The sequence below is a fragment of the Chroicocephalus ridibundus genome, chromosome 4 (assembly GCF_963924245.1).
Source record: "Chroicocephalus ridibundus chromosome 4, bChrRid1.1, whole genome shotgun sequence".
Classification (NCBI taxonomy): domain Eukaryota; kingdom Metazoa; phylum Chordata; class Aves; order Charadriiformes; family Laridae; genus Chroicocephalus; species Chroicocephalus ridibundus.
In genome coordinates this window covers 75,878,378-75,900,150 of record NC_086287.1, presented here as the reverse complement: position 1 = coordinate 75,900,150, position 21,773 = coordinate 75,878,378, and the positions used below count along the sequence as shown (strand labels likewise).

At 36.6% G+C, this 21,773-nt stretch overlaps 1 protein-coding gene across 1 annotated transcript; it reads right to left on the bottom strand.

The window, feature by feature from the left end:
• Positions 1 to 15,714: 15,714 nt before the first annotated feature.
• On the bottom strand, positions 15,715 to 18,139 carry LOC134514471 (leukotriene B4 receptor 1-like). Its single transcript, XM_063332332.1, has one exon. The coding sequence runs from the start codon at positions 18,026 to 18,028 to the stop codon at positions 17,024 to 17,026; it is 1,005 nt and encodes a 334-aa protein (XP_063188402.1). The 5' UTR covers positions 18,029 to 18,139; the 3' UTR covers positions 15,715 to 17,023.
• Positions 18,140 to 21,773: the final 3,634 nt, after the last annotated feature.

The window sequence follows — 21,773 nt, the reverse complement described above, 5'->3', positions numbered from 1 at the left end:
TAGGAAATTAAGGGTGAAGATAACCCTAAAAAAAGGGTTATTTTTAACACAGATAACTTCCCTGATCTGCTTAACCATGTAGGCTCACAAACAGTTGTACTATCACCACCAAGGACCACACACAAGGCTAGCGATACAAGGGCAGCAAACTTTGAAAACTCTCTTTGTAACTGAGAGAAGAAACTGTGCATCCACCATCCGAATTCCTGATTTCCTAAGCATTTCTGCAGACTGACTGTGCACAATCAGCTCTTGCTTTGACAATAACAAGAACACTACCAAAACTAATCAGGATGCGTGCAAAACAAATTTATACACTAGTCATACACGTTTTAAATTAAATCTTTCAAAAATGCTGTTAAAATCAGTCAGAAGTTCTGCTAAGATCTTTGATTTTTGCCCCCACCTCAACCCTACATTTACAGCCCTCAATCAGCTTGGTCCTCCACAGTGGTTTTCATCTGTCATCCCAATTAATTCCAGCTAGACAGCAGGTTTTGCTTCTTGTTTATTTATTTATGCCCAAACCTGCCTTTCACACTATCCCTTAAACCTAGAAAACCCTGCTCAAATTAATTAGTATTCAACTTAAAATCCACCCTCAAGACATGTTTTTACTTTGATGCTTACAGTAAACTGCCAGTTAGCAGTGGAGAAGAAGATCGAAGGCAGGGAATTTTGATACCATAAACACTGTTGACTTCCAGCTTCAGGAAGTCTACTAAGTATGCAAATAACTAGACTTGTGGCTCTGTATTATTTCTTATTTATTCCATTAAATTAGTTTGCTACAGCTATTGCGACATACTAAATGAAATAAATGTCTGTGCATTCTATTAAGAATATGAGACAGAAAGCTCTCTACTGCTATATGTATTCTGTTTGATACTGTGGTTGTATTAAGTAATATCTGTGTGCCAGGAGCAAAGTTGCCTAATTTACACTTATAGTCATAGTTGCGCTGTGCACAAGTCACCTTTTTTTTTTTTTTTAGACCCATACTGATTTTAGCCACATTTAGAAGCAAAGTTATTCTTTCCTTAAAGCTGTAACTAAGATAATGTAAATTTTACTTTTATCTGACTTACTTTGAGAAAGGAATTGACCAAAGCCAGCTCTTTTACTTCAATCCTCACACCATATCCCAAGGGAAAAATTCAGTCATCTGTAAAACAGGAAAGGAAATGTAATTTACCAAATTCTATCAGATCAACTGAGCTTCACCACAATAAACTAAAAACTAATCTGATTTTATATTATACTGTACAAGAAAGAAAATCACCAGTCCCTGAATTTTATAAGCAGAAACTCAAGTTTATTCCTGCTTTCTAATATATTTTCTGTGCATACACATACACACACAAAACAGGCTGCTCCTCATCCTGTAAATGCATGCCATTTTTGCATATTTTCAGGGGTATCTATAGGGGGTATATATATATCTGCAGGGGGACCTGCAGAGTGGAGCATGTCAGCAAATTAAAACTCTTCTGAATGTTAATAGATCAAAACAATTCTTTTAACACTACTATGTTAATGATTAACAATGGAAGCATTACCAGAAAACATTGGACCAGAAGAGAAGGTAACTATTTATTGCTTGTTACGTGAATAATCCCTTGATAAATAGGATATTCTTTGGAATTCCTGTCTTTGTATGCCAGGGATGTACAGGGTCAATAGACATGAAAGCTTTCATAACTTCTCCAAAATCACTTATGTTATGGTCTACTCAGCAACAGGCTAAAAGACATAGTTTACAGATAAAAAACTTTATTATTGCAGTAGTAGCTCACGCAGTGTTAAAGGACGATTCACAGACAGTCACGAAGCAGATTCATTTTGTAATTGGAAAGGCTATTCAATTTGTACATGATGTCATGCTTTTATGAGGACGAAAGGAAAGGAAACAGACATCATCAGTTCTGAGTCATAGTCTGTTTTCAAATACTATGTGAATCTGCTTCCATTTGCAAATTCAAGTTACAACAGAAGGAAAATTTATGGGATGGTTTTACAGGACACAGGCTTAACTGGACTTTTATTAATGCCTCACTGATACAATAGCTCAAACTGATCTTTTTTATCCCTTTTCCAATATTTTATATTGTGAGCTTCCTTCTTTTAGCACCAATATGACAAATATGCTGCAAAACCTCTCACAGGGGCAACTTGAATGACTGAAAGATGTGGCTGAAGAAACAAGGGAGAGAGGAAACAAGAGGATGGATATAGCAGGAAAAAAAAATTAAAAATCACTACGTATGTTGTAACTCTGAGGAGAAATATATAGAGAGAACATGTTGATACAAAGAACAAGTACACCGATATTATCAGCCAAGCAGCATGATGTACATGAGAAAGACAACCTAATGGAAAAAGAGCTGCTATAGAATCAGAAAGTTTTGATTCTATTTCCCAATTGCCTACTGTGGTTCTAAGAAGTCCTAAAGAGGTTACTTTATCTACTACATTTTCTTTCTGAAAAATCAGAAAGAATGCTTATCTGATAGGCAACACAGGAATATAAAAATCTGAAAGTAATCTTCAGACCTATTAAGTTTCATGCACTGAAAATGAGATTTACACAATTGCTTCCAAACACTTGTTCTCATACGGCCAGGCCTCCATGCATTTTCTGAGCAGCGCTGCAGCTTCCCTTTCTTTCCCTCGTCTCCCTGGGAGACCACCTCTCAGTCACAGGCCCAACTTGAAACCCCCCAGCCTGCTGTTCCCACAACATCTAAATCAAGGTACCTGTGCTACGTGATCTAAGGCATGAGGACATGCCTCTGCCCGTTTGAGGGGGTCTGCTGTTTATGGAGCTACAGATGTAAGATGCTACAGAACTGGAGAAATTAAAAGCCCTAGGTTGATAGAAGCATCTTCTGAAACAAATATTTGGCTAGATCCATAGCACCAGGAAAAAGTCAAATCTCTGACTCATCCTATTTGGCAGGGGTTAAACAAATGAGTGAACAAGTTCAGCTTGATAAAAAGTGTTGTCTCTTACTTTTCCTGAGGCTTTTTTCCTATTTGCTACCGACGTCTTGCTTTGCTACAACCTCCTGCCTTTTTTGCTGGAAAAACAGTCTGAAATAGAAAGAAATATAAAATTGGAAAAATACCCCAAATTAAACATTATAGAGAAAGTAAGCCATTGTAGAGAGAACAATATTGTCAAATAGAAAATAGCATTCATAGCAGAAAATCCAAAAGCCAAAGCAACTGCAGAATGTAAATACAACTATATAGCTAGAAGAGGAGCAATAATCAGAACAAAAGATATATTGTTAATACAAATGATGCAGTGGGAAGAATTATAAGCAAAGTCACACATGGAAATAAAACAAAGTATTGAGTGAATGAGTTAAATTAAAAAAAAAAAAAAGAAAATTAAAAAAGCCCCATGCCTAGAAATGTAAACAAAAGGAGTACTGAGGAGAAAATGTCACCAGAAAGATGAGAGATGCCAAATAGAAAAGATTAACGATGGAAAAAAGTCATTGAGGGCCACAGAATGTTTTCCAGCTTGCTCTGGAGGTTGGATTTGGAGGAAGGAAGATGAAGGTGGGATATTTATACCACATAAAGTTAAACCTTTTGTTTAAGAAGATAAATTGTGAAAGTAATCCCCTTATACTTTAATATCGATGATAGACAAGTAAGATCTTTCTCTAAATTGCTTCAGGAGCTACCTACTTCTTTCTACAGGTTAATTAGGGAGTCCAGAGGGCGACAAGTGGCTAAGCCAAATTAACAGTTCTTGGAGGGGGGGCATCCCGTCCTTCCGCCCTTTCTAGCTTCTTTTTTTCTCCCCCATCTTTGTTGTGTTGCCTCTGGAGTTTATCTGATTGATCTCAAGGTCAGGCAATTAAACTCACTAACATGGTAAAAATGTACACCTTTGGAAGGTGGGCAAGGATAACTGTTTTACTGTTTTATGAGGTTGAACAACTTGCAGTCAGATGAGTTTACAGAGATGGCTCAAGGTAAGCAGTGGGATCACGCAGCCAAGAGCAGAGTGGGTTACAGAAGGGTGGAGGCAAGAGAGAAGTCCTTTTAGAAAGCATCAGGTTTTTAATTTAATTTAAGACATCCCCCAAAGTTATAGGGAGCCAGTTTTGTAACTTAACCACCTTCGTTAAATACCTTGTTAGCTGGCGAAAACTGCGCCACTGCCATCATGTATATAGAATAGGAGCTATTAGTATTCTTAAGCTTTTCAAACTTCTATGTTCAGATTCTCATGTCTATTCTATTCCTGTTAACAAAATAATGCCCCCAAAAGTTTGAGTAAATTAGAATTAGTAATATCCTCAACTTCCAGTCTCTCCTTTCCTATTTTGCTCCACAGCACAGCTTTTTTATTATAGCACTTGAAGTATTAAAGGCTTTCAAGAGGCAGCTACCATGAGATTTACGCATTTGTGTTTTTTATTACAAATCTCATGATGCCTGTTGGGTTTTATTTTTAATCTCAAAACCTTACATTACGCAAACAGATCCGAATCTGCATTTTCAAATTTTTGTTTCTCAGTGGTGTTCACTGTTTACTTGTTTATAGAGACTTTGGTTATATATTAAAAATTTCCCTGCTTGTTTAATATACCTTATATATACTTTGTTATACCTAAGTCATGAAGGCTTTGTATGGTATTCAGACTAAATTTAGCCAGTTAAATACTATTTTTTTTCTATTTCTACTATCCTGGCTGCTTGCACCTATTAAATGAAGTTTGTGCAAAAGGGGAAAAAAATATTTTACTGCCTATAGGTACAGACGTACAAAGAAGCTACCCCAGGGCAGGCTAGGGTGCGAACATGCAGCAGATCACATGCTCTGCAGAAGCTGTCTGCAACCTGTTCTTTCTCTAGTTTATTATGTGCTATTACTACTCAAAAGAGGACTTTATGATACTTTGTTAGCCAATATGAACTTGTGTACAATATATACACATTCAGGCTAGGTGACCATGCTGGGCCCTTCTTTCTTAATGTATAAAATTTTTTCCTTCTGGGAAAATATCTGAATATCTTTAGATAGTAGATGCATCTCATATTTCAAACACATACTCAGGTGGCAAAAGACTACACATGTGAAGAAACTGTTGTAGGTACTGGAAATAACACTGGCCAGGGTAAATACATATTAGGAACATTCTTCCAAAAGAAAAAAAATATCCTTGGAACCAGCTCTCTGTTTAAGAAGACTTTTATATTCTGGTTCCTCTGAAAATTTAAACATTCAGCACATACTTAATCTTAAGCTTGGGAGTGGTCACATTAAAGTCAATGAGAGTAAATAATGCCTGCAACAGTTATGCAGGAACAAACTCCTTGCACAATTAGGGATTCTCCTTGCTTTTATAACATAGATATTTGGTTGACTTTAGTAAAAACAGTTTATTTATCCTGTGAAAAAACCATGACACTATATATGCAATCTCTCCATATATACAACAATGCATGTGCACATATACAGATATGTGCACACAAACACAAACTGTTATTATACACTCATTGGTTCCTTGTGTTGACTGAGCAAAAGGTTAAACAACGATTGATTAGCTCATTAAATCTTTTCTAAATATGTATCATCTTCTCTGTATTCTAGTGAATATGTGAATATTGTAGGTTATAAAAGAATAAATGCCAGAGGCAACGAGATAGGCGTGTTACATAAAACTGAAAGCTAAGCGAAAGAGCTATGTGTCATCTGCAGCATCCACCCAGTTCAACGTCCTGAACAACGGGGTGAAAAACGGAGAGCTGTGAAGGCATGAATAATAGGTCAGCAAACTTAGCTTCCCATTGGATTGGTTTTTTCTAAATGCAATGATTCATAATGGGCAGTCCAACTTGGAGACAACATTTGAACTCGCGAAGAAAGCTGTCCATGAAAAATACCTGAAACTAAAGTATATACTTGAGATAAACGCCTTGTAGACTGAGAAGGAAATCCATTTAAGATGGATGCATAAGAGATGTAGCCTTCACCTTCTTTGGCTTCTCTGAAGTGTAAATTGCCCCAAATTAAACTAATCTACAAAAGATCTGTCCTGTACCATTGTGCTCATTACATCTGAATGGAAAATATATAACCAATTTGAAACATAATTTTAGAAGGCTGATGTTAAAACAACAAATCATGATACAGCATACCAGACAATATACCTTCAGGAAGTAACAATCAGGGACGATACAACAGAGGTTTTTAATATAGTAATAATTTTAAAAATCAAAGCTTGTCTTATCAATGAAAAATGTTAGGCTTCATAGTGCATTTCCAATTTGTTACAAGTCTGAGTCTACAATGTCTTTTTAGTTCTAGTCTGAAACTAGAATAAAAAACACTCCTTTTGTTCTGTTGGCTTCTAAGACATCTTAAGATAGCCTCTGGGCTCATTACGAAAAGGAGGGATTATATGTGATGGAAATAAACAACTGTTTATGTATGATCTTCTGTGTAAATGTAAGAAGTAATAACCTGGGATTCCAGTCTGACCTCTGAGACATGTTGAAATCAAATACCTAAAGAGTAGGTGTTCAGTCTGAAGACTGTTATTTTTTAGTTTCTTTAAAATGATTGTTCCAGATAAAAATTGCTGTTTGAGATTGCTTTGTGACTACATATTCCTTGCTTTTGTTTAAAACTTCTTTAGAGACTTCCACAATCAAAAGCCAAAACTTGTACTTTAATTAAAATGTGGGAAGCTTTGTCTGTAAAGGCAATTATTTATATAATTAATATATACTTTATATATATAACTCTTTTTTCATTCTAACTATGCTCTGAGAAAATGTTAATTTTTAAATTTTAATGTATTATTTTAATGGAAATTTCTCTGTTATTATTTCTCCCTTGTACTCAATCCAGGAAGGCACTTGCAAAACCCTACTAAGTTTAATTCCATACTAGTTTAAGAAGTCCAACTTCCTGAAATATCAATTCTATAAAAAGCCAGCAAAGTCTTTTAATAATAAAATTTTTGAAGTATTTTGCCTACCTGTGCTGTATGTTGATAATTTTGTTAGACCTATGGTTAACTATGGTAATATATTATCGCAGTTTTCTAACTCTTACCCTGACACTTGTTGTGTAGCCTTGAGTACCTGCCTTCACCTTCCATTTTCCTGTCTGTAAACTGGGATTAATAACAGCACAGACCAGGATCATAAATAGCACAGCCTCTGTCAGTTGTGCAGAGGGGTTTTGCTTGCATGCAGGTCGTCAAGGCAGCATCTGTAACCCATTCTTACCTTTGGCTTGTGTTTTGAGGCATGATGGAATTTCTACAGAAAAGTTTTCCGTTAAATACAAAACTGAACTCTTTGTCCAGAATCATCAACGATCTAAAGTTTCTAGAAATGTGAATTCTACCCAGACAAAACACAAACAAAATTCTTCTTCTGAGATACAGGTAATACCAGGGCATTAAAAGCAGTGCCCTCCTGACCCCCAGCATATACCCTGAGGCAGTAGATAGGGTTACGTCGTATCATTGCCTTAGCTTGTATAACTGGTCATAAAATTATAGCATTTTAAAATTCCCGCAACGCTACTAATTTCCATGAACACCTCCAGCCCTGGTTTCCATAGGCCAGTTAAAAATTTAGCAGAGAAATATTTCTGTTTCTTTCACTGCCTTTCTTACTATGGCATTCCCTATTTTCTTGTCAATCGAATGGAGTCTCTTCAATTCTGTCAACCACTGCAAAGAGGCAATTTTCCATTTCCTGAACCTCTTTTTATACAGGTTAAAATCCTTCCTCCTTAGAGAAAAAATATTTTTATGCTGTATTGGTTTATTTGCGATCATGTAATCGTTAATTACATATCCAATGTTAGTGCTTAAACGACAGATTTTAGACACAGATAATTAACTGTTCAAAGCAGTTCATGATGTTATAGAAAAAGAGATAAACCCTTAGGTTTTCCTGCCATTGGATTTTTTAGTAATTACTATTCCTTTAATACAGCTCTTTGAAGTACTGAATAAACTATAATATTAATAAAATATGGGAAGTTGCTAGTTTAAGAGGCTAATCTTTATCTCCTGATTCAGACAAATCAAATTGGGTTCCCTTTCTTTTTTTGTAGTCCGCTTTCAGAAAGATACTGATCTCAGGCGTGTTTCCACATCACAGTTATAGCCTGTAGCAGGGATCAGAGACACCACTGTACTTGTCCTTACACAGGAATGATGCTGAGCTACTTTGCGTGTGGAAAGGGGAAGAAGGAGAAAGAAAAGGAAGCGGTTTTGGCCAAAGCAGGTAAGCTGAAAAATAAGCCTGTTTACACTTAGCCTGAAAGTATGAAACTTCATTTTCCAAGCTTATTAATGCCACATTCTGTTTGCTTAATTTTGACTGTAAACATAGAAAATGAGAAGGCATCTCCTACACATAAAAAAAGTAATGGCAAGGTGGGACTTCAGGGGTGCATCTATTGGCCATTGTCTCACTGCTACTCCGACATGCTGAAAAAGAGCTAGAAATGAGTACACCTGAAATCAAACTCGCCACTGCAGAGCTGGGGGGTCTGGCACAGGGTGAAGCCGTGTGGGCAGCTCCAAGGGTCTCAGCTCCTTCAGAAATGGTGTTTCCATGCTGTTGTAGGCATTTAGGAACTAAGCAACTACAATAGCAGCTGAAGCACAGAAAAGGGTGTTATGTCCCTGAATGTAAGGAGGAACGGGTGTGTGAGGAAAGTGTTAAACAGAGCGTGCTATCAGGTCAGCTCAGGCTAGAGGCCTGCTCACCTCCTGCAGCTCCCTCATCTGTTGGTAAAAATGTCAGGAAAATGCTCTATGGATTCTTAGCTTCCTTCCCTTTGATATAGTTTAATACTTGTGAATAACACCAGTAATTTTGAACATTAAAATAGCATCACTACCTCCCTGTGAAACTATCAGTGTGCCTAAAACTATTTTTGTGCGTAGAATAACATAGCAACAATGAAACATGTACTTTATAGTTAATGCAATATGAATTTGATGCTTGGGAAATGCATCATTATGTTTTCAAACACATTCCAAGCATTTTTTCTTTTTTGCTCTTGTGCTCAGGATGCTAAATATTTAACTTGATTCAACGAATGGCATTCATCTAAATAAAATGAAAGATCATATCACCTAGCCAACCCTATGGTAATATTGGGCTATTTAATCGTCTGGTTAACTCCAGTCAAAGTTCAGTGATCCAAAGCAGGTGAAATTCTCGGTGCAGTTTGTGATAACATCTTTGCGATCAGAACAATGTATGCTTTCGTAGCTCCTTCACTGATAGAATTTTCAGGTATTTCCAATGGTGAACAGTTGAGACTTTATTTTCTGTACCTCAGAGGAGGTAAAATATCTCCCTGTTTTTCAAATACAGAAAAACTGTGACAAAACTTCAAGACTTTAAGAAAGAAAAAGGGTTAGATTTAAGAAGAAGACTCTGAAGTTCTTATATTAAAATTCTTCTTCAAATGCAATACTAAATTTAGAAGGAATGTAAATATCAGTGAAAAAGTAGCAACCTTGAAATGTTAAAAAGCAAAGACAACATCATTTTTTCTTTAAGGCTCTCCCTCTTTATAGAAAGTTGCCCAACTTAACACATTACATAAAATAGCAATAGAGGCTTATCAGCATTATTCCATGAATAATTTGGATTATCCTGTTCTTTTTCTTTGGTGTTTCCATTGCTGCTGAGAATCTATCAGGTCCCTGAGTGCACTAATAACCCTTAATGACCCTGATTAGCTCCACCTGAGGTCTCCACACCACAGACCCTGCTTATAGGTCCTGGAGTCCATAAAAACTCAGGCCTGGCTCTCCAGTCCCTCTCTGAGCTATGTTGTTAGAGTGCCTGTTTTGACTTCATGGCTGTACTTGGCCATGTACCTTGCTGATACAGGCCCTGACCTATGGACTGACTTCATGGCTTGCCCTCAGCCTTGATCACCCACTGTGGTCCTGCTTGGTGATCGCTGGGCTGTGTCTGATGCTGGCTACTCTCAGTGGACCTGATCCTGACTCTGACATACAGACAGACTTCCTGGCTTGACCCTTGGACCTGTCTGCATAACAACAACAGGATCCCTGTGTGAACCCACAGAGAAAGAAAATCTTGGATTTTCACGTGACTTTAGTCATCACAGAGCAAAGCAAAGCAAGGTCTGTAATGTAAACTGTCTGTTTTCTAGTGTAATATAGAATGCAAGTCGAAGGGTAGAATGGATATTTAAGGAAAGACATACATAGAACCCTTCAATTCATGAGCTCTTCTTCCTAGAAGAGCTTACAAGTAGTTCTTCAGCAAAATCAGTTTCTTCTGATTCAGATCTTTTTAAAAATAGGATTAATTGATTAGTGTAATGCTATTCAATGTGACAAATGTAAGAGGATTAAGCAAAGCCTTGTTCATAGACTGACTCAGACAGCATTACATACAGAAACTAAATATTGCAATAGAGAAAAAGGGAATTTGGAATCAAATCTGTTTGATCCTATTTTGTTTTACTCTTAACAGTTCTCCTTTTTTCTTAAAGGCAAGGGTTTTGTGACTTTCTTATTGTGGACATCTTTAAGACTGCAAAAACTATTCCTAATTTTATCAATGAAGTCAAGACCTTTTGAAACTGTTTGAGAGCACCTCAAAACTACCAAGAGCCTAGAAATCAGTACTATCACCTGGGATGAGGTGCGAACTACTCAAGTTCAAGAGTCAGGATATAGCTCAACATGTTTACTGATGTTTTTTTGGGGAAAAAAAAGTCATTTTCAGTATAGGCTTTTCACAAACTGGCATGAGGTAATTATATTCTGCCAAAAATTCTTGGTCTGCCTAATCTATGCGATGTTTGAAATAATCAGGCTTGCGTTCCTGAAGAGTAAGAAAAGAACCAACTAGATAACTCTGAAATGAATAGGATTTGGATGCCTAATACACTGTTGTGGTTTTTTGTGAACCTGTCTGTCTCAATGACCTGAACCTTAAAATACGGTTCACAGCTGAAACAATGAACAAACTACCCCACCAGTTATCCAGTGACTTTGAGTATTATCATTAGGCCTAACTTTTTTAAATGGAAGAGCCACATGGTGGCAGGAGAGGACAGGGCATGTAAGAAGATTGCTATGCTAAATTCTTCCTTCAGTTTTAACAACATAATGTTTACTTTTACAGCATAGCTGAAGGTTCGTGGATATATTTCTATGTCTAATGGACAAGAATATAATTCATTACTTACCATGTTTAAAAAAAAGTCCATGACTTCTAAGTTTCTGATACTACTCACCAAGTTCAATAGGGAAATATACAGTGAGTGTTAATATTACAATAACTGTTGGAGTTACATAGTACAGTTAGGATATGGAATCTGCAACATATTTTTAGATTGTCTACACTGCCACATCTTGCCATAGCATAAGGTGTCAATGGCTATGGTGCTTCAAATTCATAATTGTCTGAGAAATAAAACAATTAACCCTTAATTTTTTATGTAATGTGATACATCATGAACTGGTCTGCTATACAAAAATGAGGAGTCATATTTTTCATCTTAAGATCAACTGAGAGCGGCACAGACTATTAATCCTCTGATTTAAGACCCTCTGAACAGCCACTTTGCTATACTGTATTGGATGTCAGTATGTTTCTAGACATTTCAGTACTCTTGGCACTGTTTTCTAGTTAATAGCCAATGGAAATTGTGATGCGCTTAGTTGTACACATTATTAGTACTTACACAATTGCAGCCAAAATTGGAGCGTAACCAGTTACCTTTGCAATCAAAATGCAGTTCAGGTAGCTGATTTCTATTAAGATAAGTGGATTTTGCAGTTGTAGCAGATGTATAATCTTCCTAATTTAAGAGTTGTGACTGTTGAGCATGTACTGAAAGACTTTATAGCAGCCTTTCAATTAATTCTATCGCTTAAATCACTGACTTCACACATTCCATAAAAATAATTTTCTTCTCATCTGAACCTTTTTTTCAACTTAAAGTGCTGAATCCTTACTAAGAACCACCAGCATGACTTAAAATAATTGACTTAAGGGGAAAGAAGACAGAAAGGAGCCAAATAGTATACGATACTGTTATCTCCATACCTATCAGTGCAAGAATTTTCTTAGTATTGTAAACAGTGTTGTAAAGTTTCTGAAATCCTGGTGGCCATCATCATAGCCCTGGTCACACCCAACTCTTGATGCTAACAGGAGCAGCATAAGCTACTCACCCTCTCAGAGGACACGGTTATGTCTCTCTAAACTGTGTTTTATTGGATTTTTTCTTTCATCTAACCTATCAACAATCAGTGGAAATCTAGCTGAGGAGTTTTCTAATACAGAACTCTTTTAGCGATTAACTGATCTGACAAGAAAGCATTCACAAAAACCTGAAACTGCCTTGCAACAGAACACTTCTCACTTCCCTCTCTGTTCTCTTTGTATACTCAGCTTTCGTAACTGAACTTCTCAATTTCATTCTAAGGCCGTATTCTTCTTAGTAATCTTAGATGTCTTATTTCTTACTTGCTTTTCCACTCTGACTAAACATAATTTTTTCTTTATTCTTTCCTTTTCCCTGTACATACAGTAAATGGAGTAATACAAGAGTTGTAGGATACAAAACCAGAGAAAAATTACACCGTTGTTAATATTCTCTAATTCTGCATCTTCTAAAATATTTATTATGGATCAGACTCTTGCTTGAATGTGAAAGAGTTTACATGTCTATGTAGTCTCCATGACATCTGTTAGGTCCAGGTTCCTTTACCCCTTTCACCTAAGTCCTACAAGCAAATCTTTCTTTTAGTCCTGTTAATAGAAATCCTAGGAGTTCCATAACTGCGGTCTTAACTGTCTTTAAAATGTCTCTTAACTTTTGCTCTACTTCTTCCTAAACAATGTTCTGCTGATTTTGTTAAAGAAAAAAATATTCTATTAACAAAAAATATTTGTTAAAGAAAAAAATACGATGCAGTTGCCTCATTTCTGCCTGCAAACAATGATCTCTGTGATATTCCCTTGTGTTACCTCTTAAATTACAAGTTGCCTCTTAATATCCACAAAGCTCTACTGTTTTAATCCAGACCTCTGTAATAACTACTTTACCATGATGGTCATAGAAAACTTTTGATGTCAGCAGGCAACAAAATGTGTAAGACTGATACTTGTTCTTTGTGGGGTTTTTTAACACCTTCTTGTATATTGGCTATGCATGAACAAAAAATACTTTAGGCTCTCTTTCAATCCTTTTCATATATCATGAATTCACTTTATGCAGCATGATCCTACTACTGTAAATGCAATAAATTCCTGATGTACACCCATGGAATGTTCACATCAAGTTTCAGGCAGGGTAGGACTTCAGTGTTAATGTTAGAAGATTATTAATTTTTACAAACATGAGAAATTCAAACCGTCTGGTCACCTTCTAGTACTCAGTGTTCTAAGCAATGTTGCATTGATTCCACATAATGTTCCCTGTGCTTCACTGTAATCTGAGGTAACTTGACTCAGGTGACCGAAGCAGCCCTTTCTCAGCCCAGCCTTCTTCCTTGTTGTGTCATGGTAAATAGCTGGACACTGAAACCACAGAGACAGACTTCATAAACAAGGTCAGAAGAGTTAGGAAGTAAGAAAAATAAGAGGAACTCAGATGAAACCTCATTTTTTCTCAGAAGGGTCTGAGTGTCTCAAGAGTTACTTTTAAGACTGTTCTCACCTCCAAGTACTGCTTTGAACTAGCTTGAACAATCAAGGAAAGTCTTTGCTTTCTATCAGTCTTTCAATATAAGATGGAGATGTAATGTAGTCAACAAGAAGCATGAAGCATCACTACCATAAGATGCAGCATTTTGGACCAAATCTATGCCAGGTCTTAAGTTTGGCTGGCATTCCGCTTTAGTAGATGAGAATATCCACTCTCTGTTGGCTGAATGGGCCTATTTGAATTCCTGTAGTTTTGCAATAGAGCACATTAGCACAGATGAAGTGGTAAATCTTCCTATGTTGAAAGGCCTGACGTTTACCTCTTAAAGGAAGAAGCAGTCAACCATGCCATCAGCTTATACTTCTACACTTTTATGGACCCAGTTACATCACGGCTGTGTGGCCAAAACCATTAAATTGGTATGTTTTTGTCTGTGCATACCAATGTTTGCAAGAATTAACTCTATTTGCTCTGTAGAAAAGTGAAATTACCTAAGGCTGCTGTTTTGTAGAAAAGTGAAATAAGTTCAGGTTACCATTTTAGCATCTTTTATCATTCCTCACACCATCTTCAAAAGAAACATAGTTCTTAAAAGATGACTGATTACTGAAAGCAGCTGTCCAAGACCATTAATTTGAACATAGGAGGATGGTTCTAGCTCCTTGATGGACTGCATGGTTTAAAAGTACTTCAGTACTGCAGTTGTGAGTAAAAAGCAGCGGAGAAAATGTGAGAACACATTTGATGCAGAAAATTCACGCTATCTGCTGTCAAAGAACAGAAGTAGAATATAGCTACTGTGCTGCTTTTTGGTCTGTTGAACAAAGAAACATAAGAAACATTCTCATTGTTTAGTTAACTTAGTTTAGGTCTCTATACTTAAAGTACTATAATTTCAGTGGAAGAGCAGCACCTGATAGTAAATGATTCTGAATCCTCAGAGTAACAGCTTTCAATTCAAAACTGCCTTAACTAATAATTTTATTATTCCCTAGAATATATGTACCGGTCTGTGGATGTTACTACTTCCCTTTTTAAGATTCCTGGATGCCAGGCAGGACGCAGCCTGAGCAGCAAAGTTCACTTGTCTGTGAGTGACAGGATAAAAAGAGAAAAAAGGGCTGACTCACTGTTCCTTATCTATTGATTTAAAAACAAACAAACCCCAAACACCACTGCAGTAGGCAGTATTGCACAGACTGTGTATCTGGCCACTAGATCCCCTTATAGTCTGTTGTGGGTTAGGCATAGCTGAGCATAAGGCACTTAAGTCAATGCTCCCAAAAGGCTTCTTGAATAGCAAATAGCACAAAAATACTGCTTCGTTTATGACATAAATGATACACACAGAGAGATGGTTAGGGGTTTAACCCAGTTCCTAATAAGAAGACTTACTATACCTAGATATAGGGCACAGACTGATAGAAAGGAAAATTTCGTTTCGTTAGCTTGTACTAAAGTTCGTCTGGGTCTTTTCCCGGCCTGTAAGTTGTGAAATGCTTGACTGCTTGTGGCCTAGAATTCCAGTTCAGTTGCAGTGTTCATGTGCTGCTTACCTCCTCATCTGTTCTGTGGTGGTGTTGAACAGTGAGTGACTCCTGTCTCAAGAATATATTGAGAAATACGGCTTCACATTTTTTTATGCAACAGATAACTAAAGTTGCTGCTTTTATTGTGAGATAATGCCACATCGCTGTATTGAATATACTAATAGCAATTAAAGAGCCATTAGTGTGGTGAAAAAAGAGTGGTAGGTGGATGGGGTAAAGTCTAAGGGATTCTATCGGCTACTTTTTGCTGTGAACATAGTCTTCCTGAAGTTTTATTTACTTTCGTTTTTAGTGAAGGAGCCCTATTGATGGAAAGTCCTCTGTGGTGTGGACTTTTCTCCTATTGAGAATTAAAAAATGACTTTTTCATAACAAGCAGGAATAAAAAATGCATATGCAAAGTTTAGAGAAATAGTCTTCCATTAACAGTTAAGGATTTTACTTCCCCATGTTTATTTCAGTTTACAAGCTAAATTAATACAACTCAAATATTTTTGCTTGTTACATAATCAGATTTTGAAAATTAAGTTATAGTTAGTATTTGTAATTTCTTTGTAAAGATGACTAACGTAGCCATTTGGCAGCTCTCCAGAACAACATATTATTACAAATCATTGACTTCAAAATAAGCAAGAGTAAGCATAAAAAATCTTAGGCACAACTGAAGTAAAAAGAAAAAACCTTCAAAAGCAAACACTTGATGCCACGCAGTTTTTCCACAGTGAGTTTGCGCACATTCACAAAACTAAAATAAGGTCCCTGCAACTGCTAAATTTATTGGTCTCTTATGGCAAAGTATAGTCTATTCTACAAGAGAAGAAAAAAATAATGCTTTTATTTGTACCACTACCATAATTTTCTTACACATAAAAATAGTATTGAGGATCCCTCCTTCCCTCCCACCAGAGCTTGATCCAATTCCTCAATAATTTAATAGACATCTTGGAAGCTTAACTGAATCAAACTTTTTGAGGATACTCACAGTATGCATATTTAATATATCAATAGTTTAATTGCCACTGAAGTATGCAATGTATTTGACATCAAATATAGCATGAAGTCTGTAACTATGTTTGCCATGCAACACAGAATTCTTGTACCTCCTGTTTTTTCCTGAAGAGGCATGTCACACTTCACATTTTACTTTTTAAAACCTATTAACACAAGATAATTCAGTAAATGAGCTCGACTGTGTAACCAGCCCTTATTACTTTCAAACCTAAATAAAGCAATAAATAAGAAAAGCTTTATATTTTCCATCTACCCAAAAGAGCTCTATGAGTCATTAATATACTTTAAAACCATTTTTAACCATATCAAGAATTTAGGTGTGCTCTCTTAAAACTTTAGATTATATAAGGATTTCTGAGCATCTAACTTTTTTTCTGAGGGAAAACTTAGTTTTAAACTTTCAAAGCTTTTGTTTTCCAGATAGAGTCCTTTTTTTTTTTTTTTCTGCACACAGACTTTCTAGAAATCACAAATAATTTTAATGGAAAGTAAAAATGCTGTATTCCTTACACTTTGAGCTTATAGCCATCTTGCTGAAGTTCTCAGCACCAGTGAAAATTTCGTGATGTGGGTACTAACTTAGGAACTGAACTAGGTTGCCAATGCCAATTCTTTCATAACACACAAACCAAAGCCCAGTAACTTCTAGTTTTACCTGGTCTGCTTAGTAAATGAAACTGAGAGCATGAGGAGAAAGGACTACTGAAGGAATGACACAGAATCAGATTATTCACCAAGTCTATGTTCCTTGTTAGAGATTTTCTGTGCTTACTAAAGTCTCTTCCCGTTTGGTTACAACCAAACTTTTTTTCTTGTCTTCCTCTGTTTGACTCATCTGTTCAAACAGCTTCGATATCTTGGCAAATCTCAGGTGATTCTGAAATCTTCGTGCAGCAAAAGCATAAAGTAGAGGGTTAATACAGCTACTGATGAATACAAGTGCTCCAGAGATGTACACTCCTCTGCCCACAATTTCATCCAGTGCCAAAGACATTTCCTCGTTAGAGAGTTCTATCTGAATTGAAATAATATCTAAGACGTTAAAGAGATGATGAGGGAACCAGCACAAAATGAACGCCACCACAATGCTGGCAATGAGCCGTTCTGATCGCTGCTTAGATTGGTAAGTCATTCTGCTTATTCTTCTTGCAACACATGTATAACAAGTGCAAATAATTAAAAAAGGGATTACAAAACCTGCAAGAGTCTCCAGCAAAAGATATGACACTTTTTGTCTGCTAGAAGAGTAGTTGCGACATGTGCATAGTAGTCCACCATTTGCTGCTTCTGTCTCTTGAAATGGAATGACAGAAATGCCGAAAGCAATAGACAGGAACCAAATGAGGAACATGATTAAACAAATCTTCTCTTTTGTTTTGTATCTTTGAATTGTGAAAGGGTAGTACACAGCCAGTAACCGCTCCAAGCTCAGTGCTGTAATTAGAAATATACTAGCATACATGCTGCAGTAAATAATGAAAACCAGTATTTTGCAGAAGATGACTCCAAAAATCCATGAGTCAGCAAAGGAGTAAATCCAAATTGGTAAAGTAATCAGTACAAGGACATCTGCAATGGCCAGGTTCAAGATCAGCAGGACGGAAGGAGATACTTGCTTCATTTTTGTACAAACAGTCCAGATGACAATGCAATTTCCAGGGGTCCCAATAATAAATGACAAGCTCAGTATTATGCAGACTACTGACCTCACAATATTCCACGTCGAGTGGATACTGCTTTCCTCAGCTTGACTCATTCTGGAAATTCTTCAGTTCTTATCAGTTGCCAATATCCTCAGTGCTTTGCACTCTGTTTTTATTTGGAAGCTGTTAGTGAACTACTCAAGAGAAAGTTCTCTAGCTGATATTCTGTAGACTAATACGGCATATGAGCTCACATCCTAATTCTCACTCTTACGAACATATGACCACATATGGCAGTTCCTGTTGTTTAGGAAGACAGCGTGCGTTTTTGCATACAAAGCGAAAATAAAAATACAGCGTAGCACCTGACTTTGCTTTTTGTTCTTTCTAGATCTTTCAAAAGTGTCCTGTTTTAAAGAAGCTTGCTACTTTGTTAAAGTTACTGATCTAATCAACAGCTATGAGGAGAAAGAAACCCTGTTTGCTGTTCTACTCGTTTGCATTAATAACTCCATATTTTATTTTATAAAAGCCGAAAAAGAGGGGTGGCAGATAAACCACAAATGTGCATTATATGTTAGATATGAAATTCCATTCCAAAGCATAAAAGATCATTGCGCTTACTGCCTTCATGTCATGTTTTTAAATTCAGCAGAAAGAAAGAAATTCATGCTTTAGAAAGATGCTGGCATAAAGGAAATCAACATTTGTCCTATAGCAAGACTGTACCGGCACAATAACGTGTGTGGGAGTTGTACTTCTAATGGTCTGGAAAACTGCAGTTCCTTAGCCAAATAATAACCATCAGAATAGTCTGGATATAGGGTTACAGGAGGAAATGATCTGTGTCAGAGAGAAAATATATTGTTGTTCTCCTGTTGTGCCAGCAATGGACTATGACTTTACCTCCTAGGAAACTTGGTAGTCAATGCAGTATTCAAATCTCGTGTGAATCCTAAGTTCTTCAGTGTCTGGCCAAGGAATATGAAACTATTTTGTTATCCTGATGTCAAAACATCTCCTTTCAAAGTCCATTTCTAAAAAGTTAAAGGAGGAACTAAAACAGCAGCACCAACAGAAATGTTTGAGTCACAGAAGTAAAACTGGAAGGGTGGTTTCCATTAAAAAGATGCACAGAAAAAAGGAGTTATGCATAGATTGCACTCTTAGATTTAAGACTGTGATACAGATTATTTCCCTAAATGTTGAAGTAGAATTTTACAAACCTGGCAAATGTAGTACAGAATATTAAGTTGAAAAGTATGGAAAAGGACTGCAACACCACCACTGCCAAATCAGCTTAGTTGGTTTTGATCTCATAAGAGTATAATGAGATCAAAACAAATCCAGAATAACTCCACTGAAGTATTATATTGTCAAAATACTATTTGTGTAATAAAGATTTTAATTTGGATTTAATCAGATACATGATTCCAGTTCCTTTTATTTTTAACTACATTTAATACAGATTGGGTAGGGGGAAAAACCCAAATCAGTTGTTTGTATTCTAAACGGAATTTCTGAAAACCACTTGTAAAAATCCACTAATGAAAGGAAGTGCTGGGCAATGTCTCTTCTTCTAACAAAATGACCTTTATACACATAATTATTTTCTCCAGAAGTAACTTCGGAAGGGCTTAATTTATTGCCAGTGGCATAACTAGTTTGAACTAAATTGCAGATTTTTATTTATTGAAAAAAAAAAATAATCAAGGAGAGATGCGCAGTACCTCTTGTCACCCAATGCTACAGGGACAGGTAGGTTCTTTAAGGTAAAGTCTGAATCTAGATTATGATTATTGTATCGTGTGCTGATTATTAAGAATTTGACCTGATCTGCAGAGGGCACAGATGACTATAGGTAATTAGGCCTAGGTAACTAAAGACTCTAGATAATAAGAAAGCTATACTGGTTACTAGAAGTTCTGCTTAACTGAAAGCTATGGTAATTGCTAAAAAAAATAATCTGTGTAACAATAAGAAATGCTAGCTACTAGAAATTGTAGATAACAGTAAGCTATACTGATAATTAAAATTTTTATGTCATAATAAAGCTCTAACTGTAACGACAGCCCTGTGGCCAGTCCTCATTTTGTCAAGGAATTCTACTAAAAGAACCTGCGTGTCCCTGTAGCATTGGGTGACACCTCTGTAAGACTTTCTTCCTTAAAACTTTACTTTTGGTGGCAAAGAGAAGTTGTCTGTACAACTGTTGATTGGTATCAGTATTAGCATAGTTCTAATCCAGCGGTGAATGGATCTGGTTGAGCTTCTGAAGCATCTGTCCTTACATTTTTCAGAAACATGTTTCTCCACTCAGAATTGCAGTAACAGCCTGGGATTTCTGTTCCAAAAAAGATCCCAGACAGGTGTTGAAATGCTAAGACTTCTTTGAGTAAGACTCTGAAGACAGGCTATTAGTCTTAATATCACAGATATTAGAGCTAACACTAGCTAGGAAGCATGTTTCTGAAAAGCTCTGTGTGACTGTTGGATTACTGTGAAAACTTTAGATTGTTTGTAAGCTGTCTTTAATATTCTCTAGAAGTGTCTGATTGTTATTGGTCAAACTTAGACTAGTCGTAAACATATTTTATGGGAAACTTAACAAATATTTCCACCAAAAAGGGAAGCAGTGTAGTATGTTCAATAACATGCTAAACAACTCAGTACCTTACTCATTCTAGTGACCAAACATGGGTGGGGCTCTTAAGGTATGGACACGCAGTTGGACTTCTGACCTCATAAACTCTGGTCTAATTCTATTAACAGCAGTGAAATTAGGCTGCATTTCTGTGTTAAAAAAGAAAAAAAAAGGCTAAACCTATCATGTTTTTTGTGTGCATGCATATTATATGTAGTGCAACAGTTCGTTATTAACATGGGAAACTGTCCGTTATCTTTAGATTCAAATAACTTCTGAAAACTCTCCAAGCTCAAGAATTCTGTGCTACTGCAAAGAAACAGTTTTAATAGAATTTGCTTTGGATTAAATATTAAGGGTGTGTTTCATTCATCCTTCAGATTATTTATTTTTCTTTGTATATATGCATGAGCTTCCCTCTGGTGGATGGTCTGTAATTTACACTGCTACTGAGCATTTTCAGACATCTTTGGACCGCTAAATGTAAATGATAATGATATTTCCAGCTTTTGCATGTTTATTTTGAGAATTAGAATTTCACTACAAGATGCTGAGAGTCTTTGTGCTAAAAGCCTCTGCTCAAAGTGCATCCACCCCTCCACACAGTAGGAGCATGCCTGTAACATTTACAGAGTACTTGATGCATGGGAAATCCAGATTGCATAACTTGTATAAATAGCTGTACCAAAAAGTCTTTTAAAATCCTCTCTAATTTTGTCTTTAGAAGGATCCCCTGGATGTTTATCAACTAAGTTTGTAGAATAATGATCACCAAGTATCATGTATCTGCTGAGACGCTGGGAACTGATGTTAGTAACCTTGTTTGCCTGCTAATGCTAAAGGGAGGAAGTTACCAGTCTAAACCCCTTAGTTCTTCAGCCTTGAGACAAGGCAGTGTTTGCAGGATTGGCATAGCCATCTTACAAGCAGCTCAATTCAATGGTCCTACTAATGACACCGTGAAAGTGGCACACTTTGCCTTGATCAGAGAATTACGGGCTAGTTCATAGCTGATCTAAATGCTGCCTCCTTGATTACAGGAGGGTGTCCTATATAAATGGGATTTCACGATGGTGCGCAGCAGCTAATAATGTCTCTGCTCTGCAACTACTTCAAAGGAAAGTGCAATGTAGGAAGAGTCACGTACCAGACATTTCTAAGCTCTTGCAAACACTGTTTGTGTCAGCAGCCCAGGAGGTAGCAAGTGAGAACAC